This window comes from Caloenas nicobarica, chromosome 4, assembly GCF_036013445.1.
Source record: "Caloenas nicobarica isolate bCalNic1 chromosome 4, bCalNic1.hap1, whole genome shotgun sequence".
NCBI lineage: Eukaryota > Metazoa > Chordata > Aves > Columbiformes > Columbidae > Caloenas > Caloenas nicobarica.
Window position 1 is genome coordinate 70,767,863 of NC_088248.1, and position 26,198 is coordinate 70,794,060.

A 26,198-nucleotide genomic window follows, 5' to 3' on the forward strand; every position below is an offset into this window, starting at 1 on the left:
TTGGAAAGGACCTTCAAAATTCACCTAGTCCAACCCCCCTGCAATGAGCAGGGACATCTGCACCAGCTCAGGTTGCTCAGAGCCCCGTCCAGCCTGGCCTGGGATGTCTCCAGGGATGGGGCATCCACCACCTCTCTGGCCAACCTGTTCCTGCTTCTTACCACCCTCATTGTAAAAATTTCTTCCTCATGTCTACATAATCATTTCATGAAAACTTAGTTCTGCTGGGAAAAGGCTGGAAGGTCTGGCCCAGAGGTGATGGCATGAGCCCATTGACAGTGGCTACCTGCTGGCAAGACATTTTTGGAACCAGCAAAGCTCAGCTCTGATTCTCCCCTTGTTCATTTCAGGACAGGCATGTAGACCAGAGGAAGAAGCCATGGTGGGACTGAATTTCTGTCCCCTAAAGGTGTGTCAGCATCAGAGGAACAGCCAGGAGTGGGAAACTTTACAATGAAGTCACGCCAGCACGGTTAGCTCACTAACAGCTCGCGTACATCACTGCTGCCCCAAAGCAGCATGTTCGGCAAGCAGGAGCTTTCCCCTGGCAGCAGCAGGCTCCGAATTAGGTCTTCAGCAGCTGTGTCCAGGGGGACATGGGGAAAGGGCCATTGGTGACAGTGGGGGCTGGACTACCCTGTGTCCCAGCTGTGCAGGGCCTGATCCTGCCAAGCAGCCATCTCCTCCTGTGGAGAAAAGTTACCAGATCTCCCAGGATCAGGCACTACGGTTGGTGCCACGGATCTGTTGCCTTGGTTCACGCCATCTCTCCTCTCGGAGCGCGGACAGGGGTTTACAAGGAGGGTTCCCCAGACGGGCTGTATCCTGCATCCTCTCCACGGGTAGGCCTTGGAGGCCTGCTGCTGCACAGACGCTGTCCTTCATAACGTCTGACTTCAATATAAAGTCCCACTTCAAGTTTTTTGGTGTTTTTTCCCCGTTTGTTCTTTGCTTAAATAAGAGGTGTGAGTTCATACATTGTAAAAACATATGTGTAACAGTCAGATGAGACAGTATCAGGAGATGGTCGAAATAACAGAGACATTAGTCTTCTAACCAAAGGAAATGATTTCTCATCCAGCGGATGGCAGAAGCAGAAACAGGATCAGTTCAGCTATTTTAGAGCTGGCAAATAAACAGAGAAAAGACCAGCAGATCCCACCGGCAGCAGGGCTGGGCATGGAGGAAACCCTCTTGCGCCCCAGTAAAAGTGATTACATCCAAACCACCCGCGCAGATAAAGTCAAGATTAGAAATGCCAAAGTTTCCAGTTCCTAAACACATCCTGAGCTGGACATGTAGTGAGATGGACCTAAATGTGGTCTATGGCTGGGTGACCCAAAGTAGGCTGGATAGGATTTTGGGTGCCCTTTTAGTAACCGTCTACTGAACATACTCCAGGTCTGTTCATGAACTCTCTGCAAGGCACAGAACCTTTGAGATTCAATATGAACATTGCTGGTGCTTCCCAGGACCATGCTCATGCCTTCCCCGTAGCGGGAGGCAGACTCTGCAGGTGAAGGGACAGCACAGCCTCATTACCCTCTTTTGGAGAGCAGACCCCTCTGTTGCATATTCTGTGCTGCCTTCATTGTCAACGAGAGCTTTTACACATGAAAGGGCCACAAAAATGAGGTCACTCTGGCCTCGGGTTTCAAGCCCACTGCAGCTTTCATCGATCCCAGCTGGAGCAGGCGGCGCACAATGCCCCTGGGATCCTGGGCTCCTGGGCTCTCTCTCCAGATGACTCTCCTCGACCTTCTGTTTGAGATCGCTATCTTGGCCTGTTCATCCGTGAAGCGGAAATAATACCACAGGCAGGGAAGGGTGTACTCACACCAACCACTTATGCATCTATTTTTAGGTTAAGATACGCGGTTAGACAGAACGGTTCCTTCATAAGATGATCCACAGTCCATGTCCAATTTAGGTGACCTGGATCATCTGATGGGGAGGTTTCCTTCTCCCACTGGCAGTGTAAGAAGACAAAGCTCCTAATTTTGGCACTTAAAGACAGTCTCCTAACAAAGAGGCTGTAAACACCTCCCTGTTATCTAGATAAGAAAAGATACTGGGCATTGGTTAGCATTATTGCAATAATTAAATCTGGAGATACAATGCAAAAAGTGTAATCTGTGAATAGGCAACAGAGGTTTTCTACTGTGTCAATTAGCCACCGGCAGAACAAATCCCAGAGGAGAGCCCTCCCTGGATAACACACCTTCTTCCAAACAAGGGAGTCTATGGGAACTTGGCATTTCTAAAGCAAAACATCAAGGCACCCTCGAGAAGGAAGGAGAGGCCAGCACAGAAGGAAATACCTGGTAGCACCGTCAGCCAAGCAGAGTGATGTGAGAACCCAATAGAATTCCCTGCGAGACAAGTATATTCCCCAGCATCCTCAAAAGTAACATTTCGCAAGTACAGAATCTCTAGCTCCTTATCCGTTGTGTTAACACCTGCTGTCTATGGGGAAAAAAACACACACATATAGAAAGAGGGAAAACAGAGAATAAGCCACATTCCCAGCAAGTGTGAGGACACCACAGGCAAATTTCAAAAGCAGATTAAGGTGGTTTTGTATTTTTTTTTCCAATGGCCCATCTTCCACATTTATTTATTCATTCCCCTCTGCAGTTTGTAGTCAAAAGCAAAAAAAAGTTCCCTTCACCAGGTTCTTACTCTGTCCCACTAAAGAAGCATGCAAGCAAAAGCATCCAAATGAAAAATTGACCCCACAATATGACTGACTTTGGGTTAGTAGGGTGAGTACAGGTAGGGAAAGAAAGATGGTAAAAGAGGAGAGGAAAGACAGAAATAAAGGAGAAAGGAGGAAAGATGTAGTGGGGAAAGATTCAAGTGCTGATCAAAGGAACATACAAACACTTTGGTTCATTAGTTCATCAAAAAATACAGAATTTTAGATTTTTTTCAGAGTGGGCATCTCAAAGCTGTGTATTCACTACAAAGCCCTTGATGCTGTAGTAAAACTCTGATTACAAGAAGGTGCTCATAAGGAACACGGCATCAAATCCTCTGGGCTGGAGTCAAACACCAGAGCCCATGAGATTGCTGCTGCTCTCTATTTGACATGTTTGCTTGCATGAGCCAATGTGGATATTTATTTCTCCCTTACTCCTCCAAGGGACAGAACTGATCGTATTGGTTTTATGGGTGAAAATCTTGAAATAGCTTGGTTTTCCAGAGCTTTGAACGTCACAGGTCATTAACATGCAATTCTGTTATCAGCACTCAATTGTAAGGAAGGGAAAGGAATAAAAGTGTGAAGAGTTGATAGTAAAATTTGACAGTCATTTTATTGTGGGAATTTTTCCATGGCAATTGCTGTATAGGCGTTACAATCTTGTAAAAAAAAAAATTAGCAAGAAACTAAGATAAAGCCATTCAGCGTCAGTTGACAGGGTATAATACAAAATGAATAGTGATTTTAATCACTAGCTTCTTAAAAATGTTATAGCTCATTCTTGCAGTTGCCAGGGCCTTGGGACAGAGTCTGTGGTTTACCTGGTTTTGGTTTGCGAATGTGGAGCCAAAATGGTTTTTCGGCTATGCCTACGAAATTGTTGGCTCTACACAGATATTCTCCTTCATCTTGTTCTGTCACATTGAACAGATTTAGGTTAGCATCGGCTTCAGCGTTTTTACTGATCCAAGACTGCAGGAATAGACAGAAACCTGAACTTCAGTAAACCAAACAATACCTCCATTGCACCTACATTAGCTAGGATTGACTGTTCATGGCTATTTTCTTTTTGGCTGTGGCAACATCCCCGGCTCACCCTGTGGTGGGGGACCTAACCCAGGACCTGGGCGAAGAATAGAAGTTGCATTTGGCCCCCAAACCACATGCAGGTGAACTCCTTTCCCTTCACTACCAGCACACATGCGATTTCTTTTTTTAAAACAGACCAGCCTTCCCACTTCTCCATCTGACAGCAGCCAATGGCCCTCAATAACTCTGCAGACAGGAGCACCAGAAAAAGGGCTTAAGGAGAGATTTGTGTTTGCAACCCAGCTCAGCAAATATTGTTTCAATTATCAGATTCCAAAATAGAATTTGGAAACAAAATATAAGCAGTGGCGGTCTGAAACTAGCTGCTGACTTTGCCTTTCAGAAATTAGCTGTAATTTTTTCCACTGCTTATAGGAGCCTCTTCTTTACTAAATAAAGTGGTGCATATAAATCAAACAAATTTCAGACTGTTAAGCAGGGTTTTATTTCTCTTCTTCCACGCTGCCACAACAGCACATCAGTTTGTTCCCTAAACAGTTGTTTTTATTTTGGTTGAAAATGCACAACTTGTTTTGGGTGGCCTCAGAAGTAGCCTAGGGAAAGCCTAGAAAAAAAAATTCAGCTTCAGTTCTGGAAATTAAAATAAAGCAAGTGGTCTTCTCATTTTTTGGACTTGTGCTCTTCAGCTCAGTCTTGGTGTCTTCAATTTCAAAGCCCGATCCTGCCAATGTGACCTGCAGCCCATTAAAATCAACGGGGCTGTTATTAGGAACTGAACCCAGAGATGGCATCACAGAGGAGCCCCGATGTCCATGTCCCATGGCAAACACCACCGGTTTTGACCTGATCTCATCTCTAAGGCTTACGTGCTGGCAAGTTTGTCTTTCCTGACTAGTGGGGAAATGTGCCTGCCTGCTGTTGCTGCCTCGTTCATAATTAAACCGGGCATGTTTCAATGCAGAACATATAATTTAGTCCTTGACAAAGCTTGGGCACAGTGTTGCCAGCTCCCTCTCCCTGGAATGCATTTAGTGCTCTTCTGCAAAGAAAAAGGAGTTTCCTTTGATCGCAAATTAACCCAGGCTTTCAGGAACTGATGCAGGTGATGGCTTGGTTTTGTCAGGCTGTTTAAAAAATGTGTTGAAAGTATGGCATTCAGTTTATCCATCTGGAATGGGGCGGGTTTTGCCCCCCATTTAGATGTGAGGGGGAAATGTCACATGCCGGGCACTTCTCAGTCCCACTCACTCTGATGGAGACTGGGACACCCCCCCATATATAAATTGCCCCACAGCAGCTCCCACACTCCAAAAAATCTCCTGAAAGCAGGAGGGAAGGGCAGGCTGATAAAAAAGCCTTATCTCCCTGCAGGCAGCAGAGCATCGGGCAGGACACAGCCCTTCCCAAAGCAGCTGGTAACAGCTCCCTGCTCCAGCAGCGCGGCCGGGATGCTGGGTCAAAGCAACAGCACCGCGTGGCACCAGGGGAACAAGTCCATAAAACCAATGGACTGGCCCCAAGTTGCCAGTGAGAGCATATTATCAGATCTTTATTTTAAAAAAAAAAAAAAAAAAGAACACACGCATTAAAGAAAAAAAAATATATCCCTGCAAAGCTGGGTCTGATACAGCTCCGTGAAGGCCCAGTACTGGCGCACAAAAGATGCATCCCAAAATGGAAATGCTCCGTGCCCCAGCACTGATGCCGGCATTAATACAATTCAAAGCATTCCTGATTAACCAGAAGTAGTAAATAGACGTGTGCTGGTCCTATTCAGCAAAAAAGTAAAAATCAAACAAAACTTGTGCTTTCAAACGCTTGCCTGTGCTCCCCTTCGAGGAATGCGGAGCCTTTGCCGTCCACAGAAGAGAAGGTATTTGGCAATTCTAATTACCTAGCCACCCCGGTGCCGCTCCAACTTAATTTTAAAACACTATTTATACGGACTATTTATATGCTCTTTGCCACAGCAAAATGCGAGCTTGTGCTTGTGACACAAGGCACTGTTCGCAGCGGCTCTGCAGACTTCCAAAAGGTAGAACTTTATCCCACGGGGACCACACACGGAGCTCAGAGACTATACTAGATGGCATGTGACACAGCCAGCTATTCAGAGCTTGGTTCTGGGCTGTGAAACCAGGGGGAAATTCAAATATGCATAATTCAAACACATTTGGAGAGACGGCAAGAAAATAAAACGTTTTATCAACTCGCGAGAAGTGCGTGTTGCCAATCCTGAAGAACTGTCTCCAGCCATTTCTTCCAACCAATCTGTTATTTCAATCTGTGTAATTATTTCCAGGGTCTCTGGCTTTTATTATCATGTATCTGGCTGAGTTACAGTTTTGTAGATGCTGCCTGATAAGTGGAGTTTTTTTTAACAAAGAGAAGGGCATGTGCAGCAGGATGTGCACGGGGAATGTCCTTGCACAGGACAACCTTGGCTTGAAACTGCAGCGACAAGACCTGCTTTCAGCTATAATGCAGAGCCAGAAAACTTGCATTTGGCCCTATATATTTCAATAAATACCAACATAGGATGCCTTCAATTATTAAAAGAGAAAAAAAAGGGATTTTAAAAGTCCAAAGTGCTTTTCACTCTCTATTATCTACTTTTTATATTTGCATACGTCGAGGGGAAACCAGACCCACTGGCTTTGTTCTGGCTCTAATCTAGAAGCTGCCTTTCCAGAAAACATTTTACCAAGCAGTGTCTTACTAAGTGAGTTTTCGCTCATAAAAAAAAAAATAGCAATGCTCACAAGTGTTAGTGGCTGGAACAACACTATCTTGGCTCTCAGGTGCTGGTAGTTCAGCATTATTTAGTATGTGCACGCTGCAGTGTGTTTACTTGGAAAAGGGAAGAATGTGCTTTAGTTGGGAGCCTTTTATTTTAATAAGCCCCAAAAATGCCTCTAGTGAAGCTGTAAAAAAAGTTATTTTTACAATTTTAGGTCCAATGCAATCTGACAGCTTCTCTTGTATTATGCTGCATTTCTCACAGCTGCCTCAGCTCTTACAACTACTTTGCTTATCTGTGCCACTACAGTAGTTGTGTTGTCTCTGGCAAACAGAACAGTCTGGAACATCGACTTCAGGACATTTTTGCTGTACCCCCTCCAAAAAGCAGAGTATCCCACTGCACGGGCTTAAAGGAAAGAACAATCCAAACAGCTGTCCTTGGCTTATTCTAATGATTTTTTTTCTTATAGGCACAAAATGATTACAGAAAATGAGACCTTGAGCTCCTGAAAATCTGATTTAAACAACGATTACCCTTCTAGGAACTGTGGCATTGAACATATTCTGTTGGGAGTTTCTGGTTTGCATTTCACTGCTAGTCTAGGGCTTATTTATAAACATGTAAATAAAGTTTATGGCTCCCATTGATGGTGAGCACCTCTACCCAGTGCTGGTCTCTGTTGCCCTGAGTATGACAGTGGGTTTCTCTGAGGAGCATCCCCACAATGTGGCTGCCGTCTCTGTGACACCGAGACCGCAGCAGAGGAAGGACTGTCCTGAGGGTGAGAAGAAGGAGCATGGACCGACCTTCAGCACTGTGACATAGGGCGTCCCATCGGGTCCATATTTGCTGCCGTTGACTTCCACGTGTTTCAGCCACTGGATGTGAGGCTGGGCATCGCTGTAGACCTTACAGTGAAACTCCACATTGCTCCCTACCACCACGGTCTGGTTGGCAGGGAGCCCTGCTTGCAAGATTGGTCGGTGGGGTGACCTTTCTGAAAAAAAGAAAAGAAAATCCTAATTTACCTGTCCTTCTTCCAGCAGGGATTCTCCTCTGAAGCCTTCCTCTCCTGGCTTTTCAGCAGAAAGGGTGCAGGCTGGGATTGTCCCCCGCTAGGTGTCCTGGCCACCACTCTACACAGTTCTTCTTAAGCAAAACAGGGAAGAACCACTTGGGAATGGAAGAGACATCTCAGCCCTGCCATTCCTTCTGGCCCCTCTGTAGTCCAGCTATGTAACTTATTGATCACAGATGTGAGGCTGAATTGTTGGCCAAAAGGAAGCTTGTCGTTGGTTTCAGAAGACACATGATCCAGCCCTTGGGGAAAGAAACCAACCTCCCACTTCCCATATCCCATCACACGCCCGTTCAACATCACCACGGATCAGCTGTTGAGGGAAAACAGTGAAATCTCACCTAATACATCAAGCTGGTACGTGTGCCTAATATTGCCATATTTGTTCTCCACAACACAGGTGTAATTTCCTCGGTCTGACGGCACAACACTCTCCATCACCAAGCTCCACTGCTGGTGTCGCAACTAGAACAAGAAATCAAACCATCAAGCTTGTGGTCAAGTGCCATCATCACCAGACCATTCAAACCAGTGAACTATCAGTGAATGTCTAGACACTTGGCCAACATGAACAGACCGCAGAGTATGCCTGAACATCACAAGGACTCATTTCAAGGGTCATTAAAGGCTTAATGTGAAAGGGAATTAAGACCAATGCATGAACAATGCAACACAATGTAACACGCTGAGATTGCAACGGGGACTTGTAAATGCTTCCACAACAATAACAGTACTGAAACCAACTGACAGCTGAATGTGGCATCTCCCATTAGAATAATAATTTCAGAAGGCATCAGCTAAGATAACTCTGTTCCACCGTTCCTCTCTGCTAGAGCACTCTGGTCCAGAGACTGTCAGCTCAAAATATTGCACTCTTGTCTGCAGACCTTTACCAACTGTTACATATAACCCACTAGATGACTAGAAACAATAAAGATCATACTTCTTCCCCTATCTATGCCATATTTTAAAGATGTGTGCTATGGAGGCAACAGGGCATGGCATCTGTCTGAACAGAAATGGGTGATCAGAACTAAGTTAGTTCCCTAAATTCCTTGTAAAAAACAGGAGAAAACATGTCCAGCCTCAACTCTGGTCACTAGGATGCCTGGTCAGCCCTTCTCTTTTGGCCCCAAGTTTTATACTAGTTGGTCTTCTGGATGTGGCTCATATCCAGAGTTGTTGCTTGTTCAGTAGCAGAAGGGAAAGAACAACCCTTGTCTCCATCCTGACCTGGTGCCCTGTGCTCCCAGCTAGAACGTTTGTTTCTAATGAATATAAAGGAAATAACGCATATGGAAAGCAAATCTTGAATTAATACAGAAAGCAACCAACACTCACAAAGATGACTTCAGGATGCAGAGTGCACGAAAGCTCTCTAAATCTCTGGATATTAATTTGATGCCTTCTGCCGCCCAGAGCAGAACATTTAACTTTAATAAACATTTTGAAGGTGACTCCAAGGACACAGAAGCAGGAGATTACAATAACGCTGTGCTACAGAATGTCAAGGGCTGATGGAAAAAACAAGGGTAGAATTGCTCCTGGAGCTGTCTTGCTGCAGCAGGTGAACTCAAATATGAAGTCATTTAACCTCTTCTGCTACACATAAATTGCATCCACATGCTTTCTTTTAAAGGGCCGAGTCGCAATTAAAGCCAGAATTTTGCAAAGAGAAGATTTAAAGTCATAGGACTAGACAGCTTAGTCACAAGATAAGCAAGCAAAAGCCATTTTAACGAAGACCCTTGCTTTGTAGATCTGTGTCCCCAGGAACACCACTGCTGAGCACCCCACTTTTCAGAGACCACTGAATATATTATAGTATTTCCTTTCATTTCAGGTTACAGGTAATACAGAAATCTCGGTTGCAGCAGATGTCTGGTCAGGTCTGACTGCACTCTCTGCCCACCCAGGACAGAACAGGTGGAGCACAATGCAAACCACAATTACACCTTTTGTAAAGCAACATCCCACTTGAGGTATCTCTGCAAGAGCGCAACAATTCCAGGTAAGAGGAGCTCTTGAGAACAGAGAGCCCTGAACGTACCAGACAGTCAAGGAAGTTTCAATGCAAATTTGTGGCTGCTCAGTGGCTCATTTCCATACTGGTTTGTCTCATAGTTGTGTCTAAAGACTTAATTTAACCTACTTTTCAGCACTGCAAAGCATTTGCCTCTGGAACCCCTAGGAGACACTCCAAGGAAATGGGGCTTCAGACACATGGATGACTCCCTAGTCTGACCTGTATAAAATCAGGTCCAAATTAGCTGTTTTACTTGGGATGCACTTTCAAAGACACTTTTATGACACCTTCAAAGAACTTCTCTTTGTCAGGTTTGTGATGGGGACTTTGGATTCTGAACAGAGAGCAGAACCTGGGGGGCACAGACTCATGGGGCAGAACTTGTTTGGAAACTCCTCTACAAACAGCAAGATTTTTTTTTTTTAGGTTGAGACTGGTGTCTGGATTTAAAGGATAATAAAAAGGGGTGCTCCCAAGTTAGGACAGGCGTCGTACTTGATAAAACACTAGAAACATAAAGTGACTTATTGCAGGCATTAATCAAGTCAGTGAGATACTGGAAATCCCTCTGGTTTATTTGGTGTTGTCATTCTTGGCTCCTTGTGAAACAAACATTTGCAGACACACTTGGAACCTCAGTGGTGTTTGCCAGACTGGTATGCAAGTCAGTGCAATGGCCTGGGAAGGGATAATCCTCTACCTCCCTTCCCCCTTCCTCTTCCCTTCTAGGGTCATTTAACACACACAGGCTTACGATATTAGAGATTCCAACAAGGATTTAACCATTAATGCTCTTTGGGAAATTTCATATGATAAGTCATATGAATTTCTTTACCAGTTAAGGATGAACTGTAACAAAACTAGGTTAGCCTGCACTTCATGTTTTCAACACTCACCCATCTTTCTTGCAGACTTTACAATCACACAGGATCTAACACCATTTGCAAGAGGGAGAAGTTGAAGAGTGGTCACCCTTCATCTGCTGACCACAGACCTTTCGCAATCAACGTTTAAACTCTTCCACACGCTGAGAACAAACGAGAACATTCCCAGCTCAAGGATTTCTGGGTTAAGAGATGAAGTAAGCCAACCAGTCTCTGCCAGAACTGGATCTTGCCCGTTCTTTTCAAGCTGCTTAATCCTGTTATAAAGCTAAGTTGTAACAGGGAATTTAAATCTTAAATGTATGAGATACTGAGCATGTTTTCAATCCCTTTTTTTCTGGCTAAAATCTCAGCTGATATCCATCAGTATATTTATACTGGATGAGATTTACATTACACTACTTACATCTAACTACGGCTCAAGAGCAAAGGCAAGCAAATTAGGGAAGGAAAATTACAGAGAGAGAAAGATGTCTTTATATCAAGAAAGGGAAAAAGAACTACACCTAGACAGATAGCTTAAACCAATCTTGCTGTAATTGGCCTGACATTGCCTTCAATAGCTCTTTAAGCATCAGCTTGTTGCTGGAAGATGCCCCTAGAGAAACAAAGCACAGCGATGCCAAAGACTCACTACCGTGTTGCAGAGGATGAAACGTGTCAATTTAAACTCAAGGATAGATTAAAACCACTGGGAAGTGGGTAGGGGAATTGCTTTCAGCTTCAGATTTTATTCTGCAAGCATAATTTAGTGCAGCTGATGTCACATAGTTTTGTAAAAAGCCACTCGAGCAGCACACGCAAGCCTGAAAACACTTCATGATGATCCTTACAGCCTGCAATTAGTAAAAGATGCCTGTGCTTTGTGAGTACTATCTGCCAAAAGGCTGTTTACCCACAGCAGTTGCTTCCTCGCTTCTTTTTTCTCCTTAACTTTTTAGAAGTCCTAAACCTGAGCGTGTCCTTAGCCTCCTCCAGGCTGGAGCAGGGACAGGGCTGAGGAAGGAGCTTCAAAGGCTTCACTGAAGCAATCACAAAAGGCTCTTTCAGGAACCGGTCTGAGTTAACAGGAAAGAAACGGCCCAAAACTGTGGGGAGGGAAGACTTCTTTTAATCCTTTTCTGGTTTCTGGAGCCCGGCACACTTTGCATGCCTAGCCCCCTTCCAAAATGCCACAGATGTGGGAGGGAACAGCACACAGCTATTCAGAGTACTGGTGAAGATGCCTTCCTAAAAATCACCTTCTCTCTGTAGCAGGAGCCCAGCGATATAGCAGGGCTGGCAGAATGCAGGCAAAAAATGCTGCTCTGGAGCTATTTATTATAATCAGCTGCTGCTAGTTTTATTCTCCCCAAATAAAACCAGGAAGGAGACTGACTCAAGAGGACAACCTAATAACAACAACAAAATCAGAGCAGAACTGATTTTCCTGTTAAAATTCTGCCATAATTCATCATATACAGTAGCACAGAAACTTCTAGCTAATTAAAACATCTGAGTGCAGTGGGATTTTGTGTCCCTTCGCTCTATCTCTAAACACAAGCCAGAGCATTTTCCAGAACACATTAAGGTAGAAAGGAAGGAGGGAGAAAAAAGCAGCCAAGGAGCAGATGCTATTAGTCTGGCTACAAGGGAATCCAACATTTGACCAAGGGTCAGTGATTTATACCACAAGAATGTTAATGACCACCAGCACAACAGTCCAGCTCTTTGGTGAGGTCCTTCCTAAACCTTCAAAGGATGCCGAGCTGGTTTTCCTTGAAAGCTGGGCATAGCTATGGCTCAGTCTAACACGTCTCCACGCACTGGGCTGACCTCTAGAAATTTGAAGTTCCTGCTCCTGCTTTCTCATCACTGTCCACAATGAAACCATAAACCCAGCCTCATTTTTACCTAGTCCCTGAATGACCACTACAGACAAAGCTATAGCGATTTAGCCCTCAATCCCAAGGGACAGCAGCCCTTTTTAACACTTCGGTGTTGAAAAATTTTCAAAGCTGCAAGAAAACACCCCTAACCTCACACAGTTGGGACCTTGCTCTTCCATGTACCAACGTTAATCACCGTGAAACACAATCTTCTACAGTCAGTAGAAAACTCCTGATAAAAACAGAGATCCAAACCAAGGTCTTACCTTGATGCCTCCAATCCTATGCTCTCCCTTGAACTCCTTGCCGTTTTTCAGCCAGTAGATGGAAGGAGTTGGGTTTCCACCCGCCGGACATCGGAAGCGAACGGTGTTGGCGGCAGGAACTGCCAGCAGCTTCTTTTCCATCTTATCTGGTCGGGTCCAGAAGGGGACACCTGAGAAAGGAAAGACCAAGTTGAACGGGCCCATTTCTGCCATGGAGGATATCAGCTGGTGAGCAGATGCATTTGAGGAGGCTTTGGCATGTGTGGAGTGACAGTTAAATTGCTACCTGCTGCAGTTAAGATAAATGACACAGAAATGCTTTCCAGCTAAATGACTCTCATAGACGTAGACAGGGTGTTTGCTTTTTAGGTTTGTGATGAAAGGTTCATGACCAGGTTCTTGTTTCAGTAATGCCAGTATAAATCTAGAGTAGCTGCTTTTAAATCAACGGGGAGAGTTATCCCAGATCAGGATGAGAATCTGGCCTCAGCCTGTGAAAAGATACAGATGTACCTTCGGGACAATAGTAGCAAAGAAGCATGAACAGCAGAAAGATGTTAGAACTGCAAAAAAATGTTCATGGGCCAGCAAGGGAGCAGAGAAGAAGTGTTAGCTGAGTACACTGGAAAATTTTGCTTCGCGGTGAGCACAAATGTAGCGTGGCCTCCTTAAGGGAAGGAAGGAAAGAAAAAAAAAAACCAAAACAGTGCCAAACTGGTTTATCATGTTTATGTTCTTTAAGTACAAGTGATTTTAGTTTTAAAGATTCATGTTACCTTTGAACAGGGATAAGTTTTAAAACACCAGTGTTAGCATGAGTTTATAATCTGCCTCAAGTACATCACTGTTTCTTGGCTGTGTTACAAACATTACATATTAACTCCAAATTAAGGCAGCAGCAGCAGCAAACTCATTATAATGGGAAGAAAGACAGAGAAAGTTTTTTTAAAAAGCCTCCCAAGCTTTCATTTCTGCTTAAGGAAACACTGCAGAGCTGCAGGATGGATGTTTCCCCTGCCATGCTGGGGGCCACATCCAGCCCCCCAGCTCCCTGCTCCACACCAAGGCCAAAAGGAGATGGGGGCAGACAGGGCTTGGGCTGCAAAATAGCAAAGAGGAGGCCAAGGACTGTAACTGGCATCTCCTCCCGCTGGGGAGGAAGCACCCACAGAGAATCCAAACCCACCGCTCGCAGAGACCCGTGTGCTTCTGGCCAAGACAAACTGAAGGTGTTGGTCCTTCAAGAACTGCCTTGGAGAACATGACGGCCACCAAAGCTGTTGGGAAAGCGTCGCTGCTGGCCGCTCCCGCAGTGGTGAGGATGCTCAGGAACACCAACCAGCACCACGGCCTCACCTCAGTGCTGCTCTGGAGCCTCTGCAATCCCCTTCCCCTTAACGACAAGGGTGTACAAAGTCTTCCCTCCTGTCGCACCCCTCCGACATGCAGTTGAGCTGCTCCCTTTCTCCAGCGCTCCCAAATACACTTGGCCCCAATGTGTTTGGCTCCATGAGACTCAACACATTGCAATTCTAGGTAAGTCAGTGATGAGCCCACCTTAGTCTAAGCCTCCAGTGTCCCCCATGCAGGCCTCCTGCTGCATTTCAACTCCCAGGATTTTGCAGGCAAGGTCATCTAGCACAGCCAAAGCAATCCATGCACCCACCAATTTTTAGCACTTGCTAACACCCTCCACATGCCCCCCTCTCTCCATGGCTCCATGGCTATGGAACTAGATGTCAGGAGCTACCTGCAAGAGGCCCTTCATTTGCTGGAGACACTCCTGTTGGGTGCATCGCTCGTGTCTCATCTGCTTTCACACCTCTGCAGCTGGACAGCTGGATGCAGGTGCCACCCCAGTGAGGGAAATCCAGTACTGAGGGCTTGCCTCTGCCCTCACACTGCCTTGCACAACACGCCGTGATGCCTATCAGAGTCAGCTCCACGTATCAGAGGGATCTGGTGCTCACCCATGCCGCGTACGCCTTATTTTTTGAACAACGAAACTGCTTAAGGCCCTTTTCTTGCCGGGATGGCACTGGAACAGGAGTAAAGCTGGCACAAACAAAAGCAAAAGGGGGAATCCCTGCAATTCCCATGGTCCTGCAAAATCACAGCTACAAACTTTGCGGTAAACAGACTGCACATCCAGGAGAGGCCTCAAATGCTCACGTGGGCTAAAGCGGGACGTCATGTAACCTTCCAACATCTGAGCTTAGAAAAATGGCAGAACTGCACAAAAAAGGGAAAGAATAAAAAATTTAGAAGAGTGGGTGCAATCCCTAAATAAATACCAGGTCTTGCTGGTAAAGGAAGATGCTGCTATCGCATGTGTTGGGAAGGGCAGAAACCAAGCAAAGGCTGGGCAAAAGCCCAGAAAGCAGCAGGGGGGTAAATCTGGAGATCAGTTGGGGTGGTGTTGGGAAGGCTGAAGAGGAGGGAGCTGCAGAAACCATGTTGGGAGACATCTGGTGCTTGGTTTCCAAAGCACAGGCTATTTTCTGGCCAAACGCTTCCTTTTGGCAACGCACCCTGATTTCCTGGGGACTTTACAGGAAGGTAACGGGGCTACGGGGGAGAGTTCAGGGAAAGGCCAGGCACGGATAGAAAAGTCTCCCTTCGCTGCCGCTGAGAAGGGCAGCTGAATAACCTGTTTATTGTTTGATTAACGTATCTGCCTACAATAAATTCCATTTTATGGCACAGGGGTAACTAGATCGCACCACAGTCACCCTGCCAGGACAGGGCTCCTCCTTGCACTGTGCTTTGGGGGCGGTTTTCCCTTTTCCACATTGGCTGCATGTGCTGCAGTGTGACGTTTCACCATGTTTTCTCACTCAAAAGATGAGTTTGAGTCTCACAGGAGACCCATCAACCCACTGGCTGCAAATTTTGCCACGGAAGCCAAGCGGGATTTTGCCATCCAACATCAGAGAGGAGTAAGATGGGGCTCAGGAAAGTTTCCAGCTGGGGATATTCTCCATTTGGACCAAAGGCAGGATCCGCTCCTCCCTCCTGCAATTAGACACGGCTTCTTCTCCAAGAGCCTCCCCTCCATTTGGGTACTCTTCCATGCAATTCGAGGCTTGCCAGGGCTGGGCACCTCTGGGTTCATGTGCCAAGATTCAGACAACCAGGGCATCGCTCTCCAGTCAAACTGGAACTGGAAGAAAGTTTCTACGCATTGAAAATGGTGCCTTTGTTCTTACTTGCAGGAGCAGCGAACAAAACATCACTGCTTTCGGTTTGCTGTGCCCCTAGAGTCCTTTCATTACTGCTTTTTAAGGGGGTGAAAATGTTGCTAACTCTTCCTTTCAAGCAAAGCTTGCAAAGCTCCAGGGAGTTTCAGGAGTGAGGAAGGAAGAAGGATGAAAAACAGGAAAAATTTCTAGACCCGCTCTCTCTAAATTAATTACGAGCAACGATTTTGCATGTGCAGGTGTGGAAAAAAAAAAGACCCACAAACATTACCACCGGCCCTTTCTCATCATCAAACACTAAGCCCAAGGGTCCATTTTGTTCGTCAAAGACACTGGCCACCCATCCAACTGGAATGACCAATTAAAAAAAACTGAGAGCGATACTTGGAATAATTAATATAGCTGAGCGCTCATTTAGCAATTAGGAGCTGCCACAAAGTTCTGTGGCAGACAGAATCAACCCTAATTGTGTAATTTCCCCAGCTGACGCCTCCGAGTACATAGCCAGATTTAATTGGAGATTATAGGGGCTCTTTGAAGGTGCTGGGGCTACGCAGCGGGGGCTCCAAACAAACAGATACAGAGGGGTAGGGAGCACTGGGGCAGAAGAGCAGTGTGTGAAAAGGGAGTTTTGGTTTTGTTTCAGGGCCAGGAAAAACAGCTGTAGAGAACAGAGGTATTGGAAAGCCTCTTTTCACAAAGGCGGATCGCGGTTTGTGACAAGGCCACAACAAATGGGCCGGCGATTTGAAGCTGCTGAAGTTCCTCTTTCTTCTTTCCTGCTGAGCCAGGCACTACATGTGGAAGGCCTCTCTCTGTGCTCTCCGCAAGTTTTTGCACCAAATATTCACACATTTTAGGACGAATTTCCTCTCGTTCTCTTGCTTTGGTGTTTCCAGCTCCCATTGTTCAATAATTTTGGGTCAAACCCCCAAAATTAACAAGACTGGCTTCAAACTCCCGATGTTATTAGAATCAGCTCTCCAAGCTCTTATCTATAAATATAAGGATAATAAACTCTCTTGAACAACACAGTTAAGCCAGCAAATTAACTTATCACCGCAAGGGGAGAGCAGACCAGGTTTTTGTTCAGTGATGTATAATATGGCAACACGTAATGAGCCGGTCCTGGATGGATTAGCTCCCCCTAAATATGAATGACTCTGGGTTATTTTTCTTTTGCATGAAACCGTCTTTATTACCTTCATTCCTCTAGCTACTGACCATGGCTACATCTGATGTCCAAGCATCATACACCCCCTTAGTAGGGCATGTTTTTGCCACAAGAGATGGAGGACACAGGTCTTTGGGCTGTCCATAGGACACGGCAACGGCTACGCCCACATGTCCACCTGCCCGGGATGGTCCTGCAGCCCCTGTCCCTGGTGGGATGTCCCAGCACTGGTTAACTAGGGTTAAAAACACAGCTCCCCAGACTCAAAAGAAGAGCTGTGAAGGTTATCTGGAGGGTCTGATGTCAAACGAAGCAACAGAAAGCACATCTACATCGTGACGTGCCGTGAGGTTTTACCACACTGGCACGTTAAGCTAATCAACCGTTTTTAAAGCAGAAGAGAATCCAACTTTTTATGAGGAGACCTTTAAGCAAAGCCAGTCGTTACCTTCAAGTCTAAAAACAGAGACAGTTTTGAAGTCAAGAAGACCCAGAACACTGGCTATAAATACATGCGGCAAAAAGTGTGTTTTCCTTTTCAGTGAAGAAAAACGTGTCTTTCTGTACCATAAACCAGCTGATGTTTTGTGATACCTGTTGCTAAGAGATGGGATTTACTACAAACCACATTTAAAAAAAGTACAAAAAGATTAATTGTGCTCTTCAGAACCTGCTCTGCAGCAGGAACAAATCCTGACCAAACCTGACTATCCCTATGCCTCTACCAGGCTCCTGCAGGCATCGGGAGCCCTGAACACCTCTGCAAAGGTGCTTGTCACCTCACAGGATCTGGCCCTTAATTAGAAGCTATTAGAAAACCACTAACTGCTGCCGATGGATCGCCTGGCACCGTAAGCCACCATTACTGTCCACACACTGCACGACACAGCGGTATGAATTTATTACAGTGGGAGACCTGTTTTAAAGAGTTCTGCATGTCCAAAGCTATGGGCAGGAGAAATTTTCCAGTCATGTTGAATTTCTGCCAATGTACATAGCTGATTGAGAGTTCAAATGCAAGACATTTATTTATTAAAAACACATACGCACAGGCAGCTCGCTTTGCAGAAATATAAAGGCCATAACAAAACACAACACTAACCCCTCTGAAGCATGTAATGATCCTGATTAATGCTATTGCACTTAAAGAAACAAGCACTGGGACTGAAAGAGATTCAGTGTAAAAGCTCTAAGAGGCTCCATCCTGGGGGCTCCCTTCCCCATGTGAGCAAAAGAAAAAGCCAGTACAGCCAAAGAGGTTGCTCCCACTTACGGCATCAGTAAATTTGGCCCTTGGCTAGCAAAAATTTTATGCTTTGCCTCCAGCCAAGATGCTGGTAAAGACCACAATCTAACTAGCTAAAAATAAAACAGGCCAAGATTTGCAATGGTGTAAAACTCGTGTAACATCAGTGTAGTAAAAAACAATAAGTGGGTTAATCTGGATTTACATGCAAAGAAAGTTTGTAACTCTGGCTCATCAGGTCAGATTCGCAGAATCGAGTCCCCAAAAATAAAAAATCATGCTACTGCTGCTGTAAGATATTATAGCAGCAGTATCACTCTAGCAGCTGTTTCTAAATTTCTAGACAAACACCATCACGGTACCAGGTCCAGAGAGCTGGTTCTCCCCATCTTAAGGTCGGCGATTTCAACACAGATAAAGAACTGCTGTCTGAACACCCAGGTGAGCTGCTCCGCTCTGAGATGTGGGAGCCACATCTCAGAAAAACAAATTACCTGTATCTTCTGACTCATCGTCATCATCTTCATCATCACCTGACGAAGGGGAATCTAGAAGGAGAAGGAGAAAGAAGTGAAGCAGAAAGAGGGTGGCATGCAGGGACACCACGGTCAACCAGGCTGCCAGTACCATAGTGGGTGTCAGCAAGGGAGGACATCCAAGGGATGGGTCACCTTTCCTTGCAGCTCCCCCAGCCCATCCTTCCCACGCTGCTGGGCCAGGGATAACTGGCCAGGAGCTTTCCAAACTGGGAGGGAGGTGTCACGAGTTTGCCAGTGACAGAGACTGGGGTCCAATGCCAAATACTTGTCCCTGTGCAAAGTGCTGTTCTCTTAACTACAAAAGCAATTCCAAAAGGGGAAGTTTATTTTTGCAGAACGAGCTCTCTCCCACTTTTTTTTTTTCCCCTCTAGCATTCACTCTGAAGACTTTTTATTTCACCAGGCCTCCAAACAGACAGGTCAGCATTTCTAATTCACTTTTCCAGCATTTTTCTTTTAACTCAATATACCCCTGCCACATCTCCCCTCATTAACTCCTTGCTCAGACCAAAGCTTTTAAAACCTCCCTTTGCAATCGAACCTCTCTCTCTATCGACATTTTGATGGCTACTCTATGAACCAGTTCCCTTCAGTTATATTCCTCCTACAGAGGCACCTTGAGGCTGTAACTGAATACAGGTTAACAGGTGGGAATTTTCCATCTGTATTTCTCCAAAACCTCCTGAATTGTTTCTCTTAATGTGGTCTGACACCTCGCCTTCTCCAGGCTGTCCACAATGAAGTCTCAGTCCCTCCTCCCCGTACCAAACAACTACTGTAAATGTAAATCCCATGATAAAATGGCAGCTTAGTGTTTCATTCAGTTTACACGATTTAGTACAATTCAGCATCTGGAAGATTTAGCATCACTGACTTTATATAATCTCCAGGAATTTCTTTTTTTAAGAAAAGGCAAAATGCTAACAACCCAGCAGCCTTTATATTCTGAGACAGCAGTAAAAGAACTTGGTCTTAAATGCTAGAAAAGAAGAAACTTTATGAGTGTTCAACATGTGGCCAGACATGTTAAGTGCTATTTTAGACCAAGCCAGGCAGAATCTCCTTAATTTCAAGATGCAGTTGAGTTTTCTGCCATTCTGTGACCAGTTCAGTGGAGGTGAAAAAAGAAAGGGGAAAAAAAAAAAGCAGGGGAAAGGTAACAACAAATACTACTTCTCTGCAGAATCTGGGAGGACCTTCCAGACATATTTAACAACTACGGGAGCAAGTAACATAGGAATAATCTCCCTGCTTTAGACTGCAGTGGTGCATCATGCTTTGCACCTTCTCCTTGGCAAAGTCCCAAGGAAGACCTCGGGCACGTATCTAACTGCAAATCCACAGTTGAGGTCCTGCTGGCAGCGGAACGATGAAAACGCCACGGGGCTTGCTGAAATTGAAGTGGATGTTTAGGTGTTTCGGCTGAACCAGCAAGTTCACTCAAGCCCCAGCGAAGGCAGAAATGGAGCCAAATCCCCACCAGCATCGACCGGGAAACCAGCACATTCTCAGCCCTGCACTCTCAGATTTGGCTACCCATATATCACCATGCGATTATAGTTTACTTCTGGTTTTCAACGAACCAATTGTGACTAGAGGAGCAGAATCGATTTTTAAACCAATTCAAAATCAATTCCACAAGACTGAGGGAAGAGTCTTTGATCTTGCTTGTGTTTTGGATCAGAGATGCAGCTTAGGTTTTAAGACTGAATATCTCATTGCCCTATTCAGGTTACCAAAACATCACCTTTTTTAAAAGGTGACTAAAAATTTGTAAGCTATTTGTTAATCATTTACTAAAATAGTATTCCTTTTCAGAAGTTGATGACTATCAGCATCAGTAAGAACTGCTAGATGCTACTCTCAAAAGGGCTTTAATTATGAATGGAAAGTGGCTTAATTCTTTTAGTCACCTGTATTGAAGAGCTCAGTCTTGAGTATTTGAAAGCTTTTTTTGCCAGTACAGTACAGTACGTGCTTGTCACAGGAGTGCTGCTCAGCCACTAAATCCAAAGGTTGTTCTGTGCATGAAATGGTTGCAGAAATGGAGCTTCTGCCAACAGGGCTGGACATCAGTTTGGGCATGCAGCCTCTGTTTGTGATCCACATCAAGCACTCAGGCTTTAAGAGGACAGTACGTTTCTTTTTGTGTACTAGCAAAATGTTCAAGTCCCACATCTGCCAAGGGAGGCATTTTAAAGAGATCAAACCCCGCTATTAATCAGCCTGGTTTTCAACCCTGAAATGCCGGCTCCAGCATCTCCTTGTGCTACCTTCAGCATCGAGCATCTTACTGGGCACACCAAGAATTGCTGCACAAAATCCAGTTTGTTGCAGACTCAAAACCAATGGCCCCACATAGGAAAATCCTGATGTGCTGCTAGAATTTGGAAGCATCCCTCAAAATGGGACTTACATGTAAATCAGCTATTTTGAATATACTTAGCCTAGTTTTGCTCCAGATTGGAGCAATTCGAGTTTGTTAGTACAGATTTAAACCAGTTTAATGTAGAGAACAACTCCAGTCACAACCATTAGACATCCACATAAACACCCAACCAGATACCTGCGCTAATCGCCGGTGTTACCTTTAAGAAGTGGGAACACAAACCACAAATCTCTGATAACTATCTCATCTCCGCAGTGCCACGCTGAGCAATCAATACTAATTATGAAGAAATATCTGAGCATACGAGAGGCGCCACTATTGCCACATAAAGCAGGGCTTCAAAGTTTGAAACAAGTGCTGCTGACAGCTAAAACGGAGGCTCCCACATTACCAGCACTTTGGTGGTAATGACAGTGGGCTAATAGAATCAAAGACTCATAATGCTGTCAGAAAGTAGGTTCAGGTTACTCGCTTGTTCTTAAGCTGTTATTAGCTATTATTAGCGAAGAGGAAAAATACAGGGGCTTAAACTTTTTAAAAGCAGAGGATTATCAGCCCTTCCACTATTAAAAACAATTTCTCACTTTACGAACTTTTGGGGCTGGCAGCTGTTTCATTTGAGCATGTAACCAGCTGCCCTCTTCTGCCTCCCTGCTGCCCCTTGAACTCAAAAGCATTTTAATGTCACTTAAAAAAAAAAGAGAGAGTAACATTTCTAACAACCTGCAGTTCCTTGGATAGTTCCAATAATCGTACCTAGTTAGAGAAAGCCTTTCAAGGGCCAAATACTTCTTTAACCATTTAATTGATATGACCTTGAAGCATTCACAGCAATCTCCAGTAATGTTCAATGAAAAGCAGATGTTGGTGAAGGCTGGCTGAAACGAGCTTTTATTCTCACGATGGTTTGATTCTCTCACTTACACAAAATCCTATTTCTGGCACGAGAAAGCCCTTTATGGAGTAGATGCGATTTACAATCACAAACTCCTCTGTGTTTGGTTTTCAGACAGAGCCCCTTACTTTTTGAGGGAACTCAACTTTTGGAGGCATGGACCTACTCTTCGGGGATGTGTAAAAAAGCTCCAACAGTGCAAGGGCAAAGGAAAGTTTTCAAAAACTTAGATCCACAAAAGGTGAATCCTTCTGAAAATGCAGGCTTTTAATCTGTGTGATCAGGAGCCTTTCTATCTGCTCACAGCAATAAGTATCCATCTACCAGTGCAGCAGCCTGAAATCATGGGGATGATTCTTGGTGTTAGCCATTAGCTATCTGGGAACAACAGATTTTTCTGGCACTCTCTATTTAGTGATCCAGGCTTGGACAGCTTGTAGCTGTTCTGTCCTGCTCTCCTAGGCATGGAAAATATGGCCAAGCAAATAACACCATGTGCTTTGCTAACACAGCACTTGTTTGCAATGTATGAATCCCCATAAGTACCTTTGATGAAGCAGATATTTGAGATCTGCACAGTTACAGATAAGCTACTTCCGAAACAAGCTAGTAATTTCTGATAACCAGGATGGATGGAAGAGATTTATCAGCTACAAGAGGGAAACTGTTTTCAGGAACCTCCAGCTTTAACATACAATTTTGCTACTGATTTGTCACATAAAGTGGAAAAAGTCACTTAACCTCCCCGAGCCACAGTTCACTCACTCACAAAAGACTTCAAAGGCACATGTAGCATTGCATCAATTTGAGTGTTAAAGGGGGATTTGGGGTTTAATCTGACTAGCACCGTTTCTAAGTCTCTCTCAGTATTAACATCAAGCTTTAACATTTGGTATGGACACGCAAGCATTCTTCGATGGGTTTGTTTTGTCAGTCTAATCACTGCCAGGAGTTACCAGGGAGGTAGAGACCCACCAAGTACAGAGAAACACTGCAAAGCACCAGCTCTGCTGAATACATGGAGGGACAAAAATAAAAAATAATAATAATAAAGCACCAAGACAGCTGTATTTCTGCATGTACCTGTAACTCTGACTGTAAAGTTTCCCAGGACTTCGTTGGAATGCCTTGGCTTGCAACTGTACAGCCCCGAGTCATCATATGAAACATTGATTATCTTCAACAGTTTTTGTCCAATGTGAGTTCTGTTGGTAGGTGCAATCCCGATACCATCTTTAAACCAGAAAACAGACACAGAAGAGCCTTGGGTGTTACAGGAAAGTTCAATGGTATCTCCACTTCCAAACACCAACTCTTCCAGAAAGGCGGTCTCGCTCCTCAAGTATTCTGCAGAGGGAGAAAGAAACGGAAATCAGTAAATAAGAGCATGTGTTGGAGAACAAAAAAGCATTTTAAAAATCAACATATCTTATGTTTGCCTTCTGATGCTTCCACATGCCCAGAGCTCCTCCTTGCTAGAAGTAAGCAGGTAGTAATGCAGAAAGACAACTGTGCACGCTACAGGCAGGGCTCTGGCCGATCTACATGGATGGTTTCAACCCTGGAGTGACCAAAACACTGCGACACCACCAGGTGTATCACAACAAGCAGCACAGACCTCTGTGCAGGGCGATCGCAACACCCAACGTTGCATGTGCGTGGGGGTGATTTGGCAGAAATAAGTGTGTGCTGAAAAGTTCACAATTCAGTCTCTGAATCTTGATTTTTTTTTAACCCTGTGAGTCTGTCCACAACCCCTGCGAGACCCAGCACGGAGGGGATACAAGGAGCAGAAATGGTGATAAACCAAATTTCTCAGGTGACTCTGGATGGTCCAAAGGCAACCCCTGTAGGCTGAAGGAAGCAAAGGGGAAGGTGGGACAGAAGATGCAGGCTGGGATGGTTAAAATAAATGAACACATCACTAGCTCCCTGCTGGAGTTACTCTGTGCAACAAAGAAGTACAGAACCAAAGACTGAGTGTATGAAAGCCAAAATCCCTGTTTCCTCACTCTACGTACCAGCTGTGGCAGTTTGTTCCATGAGTGATGACAGTGAACCCTGCCACAGGCTCGAGAATTTTGTTTTACCATAGGATAATGACACAATGAAAGGTTCAAGCTCAGAAATCTCCCCATGTAGGAACGTGGGGCATGTTGAAAGTGTGGTTGGATCTGATGGTCCTCAGGCTCATTTTAGTGACATATAAACTCACTCTTGACACAGAATGGTTTATTCATCCTTTATGTCACTTTAATAAAGAAGAATTAGTTCTCCACAGCTACTCTCAACCCATCTAGATCAGCTGCAAGACTGCCATTCTCCTCACCTTGTCTATGATAACCAACATTTTCACTTGGCATTGCCCTATCTCTATCTTCTGGCTTGCACCAGCTTGGAGAACGTACGCTCCACCAGGCATAATAGTTGTATTGGTTTTGTCCAATATGTATAATGGAGGATCCTGTTCCATGACCAAGATGCTTTGATGCTATGATCACATAACTAACAAGTAAAAAGTAATTCAGAACAGACTGGGCTGAACCTAATCCTGTGATCCAAACCCAGGTGGCCTGAGTTGATCTCCAATAGTAATCACATATGGATAGAGATCCTAATTTTGCCGTTCAAGCATACTCATAGATTACAATCGGACTGTGAAACCACTGCAATTACAGCAGCCCTGAATACCTGAGGACATGGCATTGGCTTCAAGCTGCTCTTTCGCCATTAAGTGAAGGAGTTGGAGCAGGTTATAAGAGAAAAATGTATTGCTTTTCTCTTCTTGTCATGCAAGTTTTACTCTGGAGGAAATTTAAAAATATAAAAAATGTTTCAGTCAATAGCCTTGCAGGGTAGAAATGAAGAATCCTGGAGCCCTAAAAATGTGGTATTTCATGGGAGGTATCGTCTCACGGGAGGCAAAGCCCACACTCTTTGGGGTTACAAAGAACCTTTCCTCTGATGCCCTGGCAGCAGTTCCAATTCAAATATTTTAGGTTTTGGCCAGAATTTTGTGGTACTAATACAGTCAAACGTTTAGGGTTTTTTGTTTTGTTTTTTTAGTGAAAAGGTTTTCCCTGAAACTATATACTTTTAGTAAAAAGAAAAAGACAGAGCTCCAGCATCTCCTTCCTATGAGACCAGCATCTGCTGTGACATTGAGTGTTCACCCATGGTCTCTTCGCAACTGGGAAAAATCCTTGGGAGAAATATGGCTGAGAAATATTCTGGTTTAACTGTTCCTTTCAGGTCTTTTTCTTCCTTCTTCTAGACTATAAGGATTTTTTCAATGGTATCAACTTTGGCTTCCAATTAAAAAGCCCTGTATACAGCTTTGCACTTGCAGGACTGGGTACTGATCTTTGTTTGTTGACTCTGATGGAAGCTCTTGCTAATTTACTCTACTGGAAAACAAACTCCATGCAGCTGCACAATCCCTCCATACAAAATACACAGTTTCACCCAAGCTGTTCGCCAAATGATCAAGATTTGTATATTTTGGCTTTTGCATCATAAACCTACCAAGCAGGAACAAGCCCAGACTAAACACAAGCCAAACTGTACTGTTTTCTTTTTTGAAAGCCATAATGAACCTGGGTTAATGACAAAGTGACAAACTATTTTTATAAAACATAATTAGGCAATACTGAAATTAAGAGGAAATTCACTTTAGACTCAGAGCAGAATAACTGGGGTCTGAAGCTGCTTCTGTGGAAAGAAGCATCATCTCTTGTTTCTGACAACTTTATTTTGGCATTTCTGCCCTCAATTTCCTCAGCCAGTCTCCAGCAGATATCCTGATGCCTGTTAAATGCAAAGTTCAGTCCTAGTGACTTTATTCCTACTGACTGGTATTAATATCTGGAAAGATGGAGCTGTGAATTAAATGGAGAACGTTACTAATGGTTTTAACCTCACTTCTTTAAACAGTTTTTCAAATTTCAGTTTATATGCTTATGGCTTAAAAGAAACAGGACCCAAATTGGGGACCTCCACAAAGTACTTAAATGTGCAATGAAGTGCTTAAACACTTTGCCCAGCTGTGACCTTGGAGAATGAAATTTTACTCTTATTATTCCTCATGTAGCTTTCAAATACAATGATAAATCTGAAAGCAGAGACAGTCTCATTTC

General features: G+C 44.4%; 1 protein-coding gene across 1 annotated transcript in view; it reads right to left on the reverse strand.

Moving 5' to 3' along the window:
* Positions 1–23,416, reverse strand: part of FGFR3 (fibroblast growth factor receptor 3) — a gene marked incomplete at its 5' end in the record, with an annotated part of 33,027 nt that extends 9,611 nt beyond the window's left edge. Inside the window, 6 exons of the mRNA XM_065634896.1 lie at positions 3,526–3,676; positions 7,304–7,494; positions 7,917–8,040; positions 12,620–12,789; positions 18,734–18,787; positions 23,146–23,416. Coding sequence (XP_065490968.1) covers positions 3,526–3,676; positions 7,304–7,494; positions 7,917–8,040; positions 12,620–12,789; positions 18,734–18,787; positions 23,146–23,416 — 961 coding nt within the window. The remainder of the gene's footprint in view (positions 1–3,525; positions 3,677–7,303; positions 7,495–7,916; positions 8,041–12,619; positions 12,790–18,733; positions 18,788–23,145) is intronic.
* Positions 23,417–26,198: the final 2,782 nt, after the last annotated feature.